This window comes from Castanea sativa, chromosome 2 (genome assembly GCF_040712315.1).
Source record: "Castanea sativa cultivar Marrone di Chiusa Pesio chromosome 2, ASM4071231v1".
Taxonomy (NCBI): domain Eukaryota; kingdom Viridiplantae; phylum Streptophyta; class Magnoliopsida; order Fagales; family Fagaceae; genus Castanea; species Castanea sativa.
This window is the reverse complement of record NC_134014.1, coordinates 2,898,416-2,909,065: the sequence shown is the minus strand read 5'-3', so window position 1 is coordinate 2,909,065 and position 10,650 is coordinate 2,898,416. Positions and strand designations below refer to the sequence as shown.

Here is a 10,650-nt window from a genome sequence, read left to right as displayed (position 1 = left end):
TTTTTTTTTTTAGTCCTTGAGATATATATTGTTTTTATAGATGATTTAAAACCATAGTAGAATATGACTTTACATTACGTACCAAATATTCTCTCTACTTATATACCCAAAACAAAAATTATCTAACCAAATTACCCAAACCTAAATTATATTTAATCCCCTAATTTTAAATATATAAAAAATACCCATAAGGCTTTCAGCTTCTTAATGGTGGTGGGAGGCTAATATGACAGAGGTAGCAGCCCCTCAGATTTCTCTCTCTCTCTTTCAAATGTTTTGTCAATCTTAGGTTTTTTCTAGTGAAATAATGTATTTTGATTTTGTAGTGGAACAATGCGTTTTATTTAACAATCCAACATCTTTGTGTCTCTCTATCTCCCTCCAAGGCCTTATTTGGTTAGTTATTACTATTAGTCCTTAATTATTATTTTTTTGTTTTTTTTTTTAAATATTAAAATGGTGGGTATGCTAAAAGACATGAAAAAGAGAGAAATGTATTATGTAAGCTTGGGCAATTAATGAGAGACTAATGAGATAACAATAAAATAAGTTAATCTAAACTTTTGGGTAACAGTAAAAAAATCTTAATGAAAGAGATAAAAAAAAAATGTTAAATGCAAAATTAGAGCATCACTTGGCAAAATCTCACGCACTCCCGCATTAGATTTCTACTTTTATATATATATATATATATATATATATATATATATATATATATATATATATATATATATATATATATATATTGATGATTATTCCTTTATAACTCCTTATCACTAATCAACACAAGTCTCAAAAAACTTTGTCATAGGACTTTACCATATGTACAAAATAAGCACAGATTTTTTTTTATCTTTATTTAAAAAAAAAAAAAAAAAAGGATATTGCTATTGTGTTCATCCTTATAAGAATTTAAGCATAGATTAAATTTTCATTTTTTTTACAATTTTTCTTTGATTCCTTTATAATTTATATATTGTGTTGGTTTAAATGAATTTTTTTCTTAAGCTTTCAGAAGATAGACTTTAGATTAGATGTTCAACTTTTATACACCAAGCATTGATTATAAGTCTTGTACATGGAACAAATAGAGATAAGAAATTATGAATATGGTCTATTTTGGTCGACCTTAGCTTGATTTGTCTAGACATCAATTTTCTCTCTTGCCAAAAGTCTGACTTATTTTAGGCGAAAGTTTCCTTGATTATTACTTGTATATAAAATTCCAGGATCATTAAATTGGAATAGGTCCCTTACTAACCTAACCAATTGCAATAGGATAAAATTTCTTCCCATCCATACTAAACATTGTGTACACTACAAATTTTTTCTGCATCTTATAATGATACGTTGTTGATAGGTGTCATCCAAGTCCAACATGATTGAGAGTTGTCATTGAGATTATGGCCCAGAAGCTTTACCATTCAATATTTTGTGAGAAAAATTAAACACTCATTTGATGTAACAGGAGAATATGGAATTTGACAATGTATACACTGGGGTTTGTTCTTGATGTTGTGAAATTGCTGTAGGTACTAAAAACTCTAGTTTGATTCGTTGGAAAGTCATGTTCTTTAATCGTGAAAAGTATACAATGGAAAGCTTTTATATTCCTACAATAAATGTTTTAGAGAGAAAATTGTTAGTCCCTCATCCCATTGGGACCCCCTATTTATACAAAGGAAAAAAAGTCCAATATTCCTAAGTGTGACTTAGTTTCATGGAATTTTTGTGCAATTGTGCCTAGATTTCTTTTAAAATTTAATTATAATTTTAAACTCTAATTTGGTGATTTTTAAATGATTTTTGTATTTTGATTTTGATTTAGTAAAGACATATTAGCCAAAAGAAATGAAGGTAGAGTTATATTAAAGAAATTTGTACTTTCAAATTAGCAATTACAGATGGCTAATGCTGCATTGTCATTTGGGGTTATGGTATGAATAAGCAGCATGTTGTTTAGGCGACTGATTGAGCCAAAGTAATTAACCATATTAAAAGGGATTAACAACTTTTTCTTTCTCCTTTACCATTTGTGGTATGTATATGCCTTTTTCACATATGCTCAAGTGAAGTACCCATTAGGTTTTCCTTAATTATGATAAACATATTATTTTTTTTAAAGGAAGTTCTATATATATATATATATATATATATATATGTCGAGGGCTATATAACTGAATTGACACCTCCCCATACACAAAGTGTCTGGGATTTAAGGGAGAAAATGCTCAAATTGCAGGAGTCAGGGAAAAAATGCTCAAGTTGTGGGATTAGCAGTATATTGTAATTATTTCTAAAAAAAAAAAAGATATAGAGATATATATTGTTTTCCTTGAGCTAAAGCAGTTGCGATGGAAGCGTGGAGTGGATGGTTTTTTTTTTTTTTTAAGTCCTTGAGTATTTTGGATTGTTTCAAATGAGTAATGGCTCCTCTTAGGCTCCTAAAATTTTTGGTTTATTGATTTTGTTATCTATAACTTTGATTCTTCTTTGCCTAATAAAGTTTGGAATTTTCCGTAAGTACATTTTTTCTTCAAGAAAATGAATAGAAATCTCCCTTCATGTTCATGCTCATGTTAATGTTCATATTTGTATCTTTTGCAATACTCAATAAGTTTTTTACTCATATTGTGAATTATCAATTAAAGTTAAGAAAAAAAAGTATAAACACAATACTATTCAATTAAACTAACATGAAAAATTAAATCTATTAGACTAAAAAAATGGACATGAAAATGAAAATTGCACAAAAAATTTCTTAAATAGAATTAAAATAAATTTTACTCAATATTGTTTATCAAGCAATCGTGTACTAACTAACAACATTCCAAACATTACGTGCATAATGGGGTGATGAAATGATTGTTCAGTTTACTTAAGAAATGTGATCTAGCTAATATATATATATATACAATAACTTTCATGCATAGTCATGAATTATACCTTTACATATATTTTATGCATTTTATGAGTTTTATTTTATATAAATGTGTGTGGGCAATTTTTGTACTCCAAGGAAACTTATTGCGTACTCCCTGGAAACTTCTTGTTGTCCCATATCGCAAAGATCCTCCCCCACTTGCTACTTTATAAATCTGAAGCTGAAGGAGTAGTGTACCATCAGTTATTAATAACTAATGGTACACTCCTCTCTTCGGCGGAAGCTTATAAGTGAGAAAGTGGGGGGAGCAACTGATGAGGTAGGAACAAGTTTCTCAGGGAGTACGAAAAATAGTTTCCCTGAGAGTACAAAATCCTACTCAAAAGAAGTTTTCTTTTAATGTGTGGGCAATTTTTGTACTCCAAGGACACTTATTGCGTACTCCCTGGAAACTTGTTGTTGTCCCACATCGCAAAGATCATCCCTCACTTGCTGCCTTCTAAGCTTGAAGCTGAAGGAGTAGTGTACCATTAGTTTCCTTCAGCTCAGGCTTATAAGGCAGCAAGTGGGGAAGGATCTTTGCGATGTGGGACAACAACAAGTTTCCAGGGAGTACGCAATACGTTTCCCTGGAGTACAAAAATTGCCCACACAATTATTATATAACAATGCATATTTAGAAATTTAATTCTTAGATTTTACTAATAATTGTTTATTTGATAATATGTTTTGGGTGGAAGAAATTACAATTTCTGCAAAGAAAATAACCTTAATAAATTATTAACAACAAATTATTTTCCTGATTGATCCAATTAATCATTGTTAAGTTTTATTAATTTTTTTAGTTGCGTTTTTCGATGTTTTGGTTTGTAGGCAGAAAAATAAATTTTGAGAAAGTTTGTTTAAAACTAAAAGAATAATTTCTAAATTTTATATTCTTTTTAATAATTCACAAAATGTTATAAATAGTTTTTATTTAAAAAAATGAATATTTTCTTATATTATATTTATGATTGTTCCTATAATAAATAAAAATATGATTATAAAATACATTACTCATTATTAAATTAGTTTAAATTGTAAAAAAATTAATAAAACCACCATAAAAATAATTATGACGTGCAAGCGGGGTCATGGCTAGTAATAATAATAATACATATTATAATTGATGAAACATAAAGTGGAACATTAAAAAAATATAAATAGAACAAAATGTATTTATTCAAACCTTCAAGCTCACATCCATCATGGTTCCTTGAACTAATTTGAATTAGCAGAAGGATTTCCTTTTTTTCAAAAACTAATGCTACCCAGATAATTATCCCGGCATTGAGCTTGGTTATACTAACACGTTTTAGAGCATTCCTATTTGAGCAATGGGTTGCTTTCGAAATAATTTGAGGGTCGAAGCTCGAATCCATCATGGACTCTTGGCATCACTGGGAAATCTTCTTGGTATGGAACGTGATGAAACCCAACTGTGTACCATAGAACTATATCTTTGTTGTCAATTGCTCTGTTCCTGCACATACCAATAGTTGTCCTCTTAGTTAACTCGATGAAAATTAACACTCCATACTGCAACTTTATTAATTAGACTGTGTTAGGTTCTAAGACCTTAGGGACTAATGTATTAGAACTCTAATATGTATTGTTGGCAAACCATGATCAAAACAGGTGTCTAGTTATGTTTTAGACTTGCTCAAAGTATGTAATTTATGTACAGTTGGAATCGAGTTAACTGCAAAAGTTACTGTGCATTTCTGCCTGACTCGATCGATCAAGAATTAGACTCGACCGATCGAAAGTCGTGTAGATTGTTTTTTCTGCAGATTTTCCAACTCAACCCTAAGTCCATATGACCTGTAGGGTTTTATGTTTTGTCCTAGGTATAAAAAGCAAACCGTAGTCACGTTTTTTATGTTGCTCATATTGTTGTTTGTGTGAATCTCTTGTGAGATTTGAGAAGTGCTTGCCTTCACACAAGCTTAGGATTATCAAGAAGGAGATTTCTTCGAGAGCATGATGATCGTTCAGTTGCTGTCATAAGAGCTTAAAGATATACAAGCGGGGGTACTTGTACTTGCTGGAGAATCCAAGAAAAAAGGAGTCTGTGGTCTCGAAACTTGCACGTGGTCGTGTCAGTAAGCTCTACTGGTGGGTAGCAATAGGATGTTAGCGGTCTAAGTCGCTATTATACACTTCGATTCTTTCATAGTAGATTCAGGTTTACCTTGAAGATAACTAAGTTAAATCCTCTCCAGGTTTTTTACCGGTTTGATTTTCCTAGGTTATCATATCTTTGTATTTTTTATATTCCGCACTTTGCATTGATATGATTATATGATTGTATCAACCTAGATCTAAAATTTGGACTAAGTAATAACTTGGCTTATTAACTAGGTTAATCTAATTATGGTTTAAGGGGTCTAAATAAACTCTACAGACTGTACCATATTTTGTACTCATAAACTTAACATATCGATTTTTTTTTTTATGAAGGTTTAATTGAACTAGTGTCTCTTGGTTGTATGAAATATGACGATGTTGTTTGAAAGAGTTCAATAACATGTTAATTTCACAATACAATTTCACCAAGATTCACTATAGCTGAGCTAAATGATCCTCTGTGTGTGTTTGTGTGCACGTGTTCAATAGAATTTAAACACATAAAATTTATCTTATAGTGATATAATTTATAATTAGTTAAAAACTTTTGTGGTCAAAACTCAAAAGTCTTTGTGACATAGCGTAGTGTTATTGGAAGCTTCTCTCGTGATTTCACATTAAAACTTCAATTTTTTTTTCCAAATTTTATTTCATATCAAAATATAATAATTTTAGGAACACAATTTTTTTCACAACCGCTAACATAGCTTGCCATGATAAGAGCAATATTATTTTCATCTGAATCTATCATTGACACTATTATTACTATGTATCAATCATAACAAGCCATGTCAACATTTGGAAAAAAAACAAAACAAAACAAAATTATGAGAAATATTATGTCTTTAAATTTATAAATCATACTATGACAATCACAATTTACCTTTGACTCCAAATGGCCAAGCCATCATCTCCTCGACTCCCATCGGCATAGAAACCTCCAGGCCACCTTTCCGACTTGTTATAGGCAGTCACCCATAGTTGATACTTCGTATAAGCAACCCTAATTTGGGGCCAATCATCATCAGATAAAAGAGAATTAACCGGTTGTCCAGTAATCAACCGGTAACCTACATGATTCCCAAGCCTTGTCTTCTTGTTTGGATTCACTACTAAAAGTTCACTAGGCTCCAAGCCAAGCTGAATCCTAGCCTCTGCCTCAGTTTTGGCAGTTTGTTTTACTACTGTCCAATAACTTTTTCTTGGTGAAGTAGTGTTTGTGTTTTGGTTTGATACTCTTATGGTTTCTAACTTGGCTTTGACGAAGGAGTTGTCAATACCATCAACGTCAAGGTCAAGATAGTATGTGAGTAAATGGTCATGGTGTACAGCAACAGTGTTTTCTGCTACTAAGGGTCCGTACTCGTTTTCTGTTATTTGGTCGGTATTTGTGTATGGCGTAGCCTTCATCATTAGTATACCTGTCAAATCCACCTAGAAAGAAAAAAAAATCCAAATACTCGTAAGTGTGCATTTTTTGTAGGATCATTCTATCGTTTGCTATGACTACATGGCAAACTTTACACTTTCAGATTATATAAAATCTAATCTAAACTATAAAATGGATGAAATGGAGAAAATTTGCAATGGGAGAGGATTTTCTCATTCTATAATATATAATTTTTTTTGAAGATAAAAATAGAGTTCAAATTTAAATTACATCATTTGAGTTTGAGTAAATTATCATTTTTTTTCATGAATTTATTTCATTTTTGTTATTTTAATCCTTAAATTTTAACCTCTCTGTCAAGTTTGTCCTACCGTCCATTATCATGATCATCTATGGAACTGACATTTTTTTTTAAATATGTGATACAACACATTATACTAGACTTAAGAATAGTTTTACAGATGACAAACATATGGAATGGCCAATTTAATTGAAAATGTTAAAGTTTAATCAATAAAATGACAAAAGATAAATTTTACATTAAAAAAAAAGATAATTCACCAAGTTTAGAATTAGAGGGTATAGCTTTGATTTTCGCCTAAAAATAATTGAGTTTGATTAAGCTATGCCAAATAAAAGCTAAACTTTATTGTGCCTAACAAGATAAGCTGACTTTAAAAACTGTATTTGTTAGAATTTTTCTTCTACAATTGTTAATAACTTTTGCAGAGGATATGTTTCTTCTTCTTCTTCTTTTTAAGAACTGCTATGTAATGTTACAATAATAAAGTACTGTTTTTTTTTTTTTCACCTTGGTCTACAAGTTCTTGAGAAAAGCTATTACAGTTAACGTTCAAATTGAAAATCAATGAGTCAACCCAAGCTCAGTCTGACCCATTCTCTCTGACCACAAAAGCTAGGCCTGGATTTCATATGAGAATTTGGGCTTTGGGCTGGGTAAATATGAGCTTGGATTGTTTTTCGAAGAACAAACATTTTTGTAACGAGTGATAATAATAAAAAATAATGTGGGCTTCTTTTCTTATACATTAACGACATCTATATCGGTTGCTAATTTACTTTACTCTTCACAAGAGGTCCATCTAATCATCGATTATGAAATTGAAGCATTTTTCTTTAAAAACACAAAAGAAATGAATCTCACCCCAACTTTGATGGAGCCACTTTGTTTGAATTCCCAATCAAGAATATAATCATAATTGCCTACATTAGCCACCATTCTAACCACCAAAGTAATTTCCGGCTCCCCGCTTCTTATCTGCAAGACATAACCACTTTACGTTGACATCACAATAACAAAATTAATTAAAGGGTAAATTATCTATCTGGCCCCCTAAAATTTAGAGTAAGTTTGATTTTGATAGCTTAAATTTAAAAAGTTTGGATTTGGCCTTTGAGATTTTAGAAATAGGAAAATTTCATCCCTAGAATTTAAGAAAAGTTTGATCTTGTCTGCTAAATACGGAGTTGGTTCAATTTTTGTAAGGGTTAGCTTGATTATAGTCCTTTAAATATGTAGTTGGTTTGATTTAGTTGCTAAAATATGAGGTGTCGTTACTCATGTAAGCAAAAAAAAAAAATAGATTGGGGAACCAACATATTTCTTATTTAAATTTTCAATGACCGAATCCAAGCTTCTAAGATTTGAAATAACAAAATCGAGGAAAATATTTAGGTGCTCTCAAAGTATAAGGAAATTGTGCTCCCTCCTCTTTTATTCATGATGAACTTACTATGAATGTGATAAGAATGAGTACCATTCACCGTGTTTTAAAAATATCTAAGAATTACTCCAAAATCGAACATGTGCCAAATTTCAATGACCAAAATGTATGATTTACCCAAAATCCTAGGAAATTTTTTTTTCCCAAAACCAGAACCATAAATAACCATTAATGAACACAGCTAGACTTACCACTTCGCCAGGAACATTAATTTCTGTATGTCTCCAAGCTACATCACCAGCATACCGCTCAAAAATGCAAATAGCCCTTGGTACCATTTGTGCCTGTCCATCTGGCCCAACCATATATCCATCCATAAATGCAGCATTCCCTGGGCAATCAATCGATGGCTGTAAGGTATCAGCTGCACGACCAAACCCATATTCACCAATGTCCATGTATGTCCTATAATACCATTCACTTGTTGGATCCATATATGGAACAAATGTCTCAGATACATGTCCTCTATATAGCACACGCCTAAACTTCTTTTCTCTGTCATCAAATATTGAAGCTGTGGATATGATAACACCTGCCCGAGCATTGAATCCCACATGGAAATCCCATTTACCCCATTTAACATTTTGGCCCTCAATGGTGAACCCACCATTTGTTATGTTACATGTAGTAGAATTTTGCTTCCCTTTTGATGATTGAAAACCAGTACCCTCAGCTTTAGGCACAGGTGCTCTAAGTCTGTCAGTGTCATGGACGGAGCCATGTTTGGACTTGGGGGGGCAATGGCCCCCCTCCCTTTTTAAAAAAAATATTATTATTATTATATATATTAGGTACTAATTTTAGCAATTTTGTTTTAGAAAATTACACTTTTGCTCCCTTAAAAATATCATTGATTCTTTTAAGAGTATTGTTATAGTCACAAATTTTTCTATAACATTTTTACAGACGGTTAAGGTAACAAATTCTTATTGGTTCGCATTTGGGCTTACCATTTACATTATTAGCAATTTGTAAAAAGGTTTGCAGTTCAAACATTTTCCACATTTTAAAGACCATTAAAAAATATTTATATGTAAAAAATCTAAAAAAGAAATATACAAGCCCAAAAAAATTAGTACAACAACAAAAATTATCAATAGTAAAACTAAAAAAAAAAATAAATTAAGCCTGATCAGCCAATTTTACTTAAAACAAAAAATCTAACCCTTTAAAAAATTTTAAACAACTAGTAACTAAGTAGCAACAAAGTCGAAGGCCAAAGTTATTGTACACAACCAACCGCAGAGCCGCCCCCCCTAACTCTAAGTTCTGGCTCCGTCCCTGGTCAGTGTACATTGTAATCTTCATTGAATCAACATCAACTAGTACAGTTATTCCTTGAATAGGCCTTGCAAACACATTAACCGACCCTCCACGATAAAAGCATGCAACTTTGAGAGTTCTTTTTGTAACACGTTCACCAAACCAACCTACTGTAAATGGTACACAAGAAACTTCAGACAAATTTAAGCCCCTTCTTTGAATTGAGTTGTTGAATTCTGGATACGTCAAAGGCAGTTTGCTAGCTCGGTAAAGTTCAATGAAAGTGAGAGGAGGATAGCCAGAACCATTGTAGACTTGGTTAGATGTGATTGAGCCAACGGTTAAGTCTACAATGAGTTCATAAGTTGTCTCACCCCTTGCTCGAACGACGACCTTGGCTTGACGATTAAGCTTGATTCCTTTATTAGAAAGCCAGTTGAGGACATCTTCTTTTTGCGGTTCTTCAACATCAACAAAATGATAGGTTAGGTTTGGAAGAGAGGCAAGGTGAGACTTTTGAATTATGCTCCTTATTTGATCAATTTCAGTAGTGTTGAGAGGGTCTAAGGGGTGATAAAGACTAGATGCGAAGTAACATTGTAGGAAAAAAGATAGAACCAAGAATGGAATTTTCATGGATGCTGCCTTATAAATTCAAAGAAGAATTGTTTGAGCATTGGTACTAGTAGTCAACCCACTATTTTGGACTATATAGTAAGATTGTTAATTATATTAAATGGTAGTATCCTTACAACCACACAATTTTCTAGACATCTACAACCATACATTTTCCTATAAATTGAGGGAAGATTCTTTGGTAAGACTCTCTCTCTCTCTCCTCCCTCCTACTACATTCTCTCTCTATTACTAAGTATGGAACTAACTTAAGTATTGGAGTGTTTACCGTCATCTATTGTGGTATTGCGGTATTGACTCTTCTTTATGTAGGACTTAGGTTGTGCCAAACTTCAATGGAGTTTTATCTCCTACCAAACAAAGTTTACATGTTTGGTACTTGACTCCATACATTCAGGTGTCAATCTCATTCGCATTATAGTGGAAATGTTTCTGTACCAGATTGGCTCCGATACCATACTCAACACATACAATTCGTGGTATTGTTACCAACTTGTATCCACTAAAAGTTTCTCCACCTACAGTAAGGCACATTATAATTTATTGTTCCACCTCTCTTACAT

The 10,650-nt window shown here is 32.0% G+C and overlaps 1 protein-coding gene across 1 annotated transcript; it reads right to left on the bottom strand.

Moving 5' to 3' along the window:
- Nucleotides 1-4,189: 4,189 nt before the first annotated feature.
- LOC142625563 (primary amine oxidase 1) lies at nt 4,190-10,087 on the bottom strand. Its single transcript, XM_075799194.1, has 5 exons — nt 9,463-10,087; nt 8,380-8,876; nt 7,609-7,722; nt 5,937-6,487; nt 4,190-4,406 (listed from the first exon to the last, which is right to left on the bottom strand). Exons 1-5 carry the CDS (start codon nt 10,085-10,087, stop codon nt 4,250-4,252), a joined length of 1,944 nt encoding a protein of 647 aa, XP_075655309.1. The 3' UTR covers nt 4,190-4,249.
- Nucleotides 10,088-10,650: the final 563 nt, after the last annotated feature.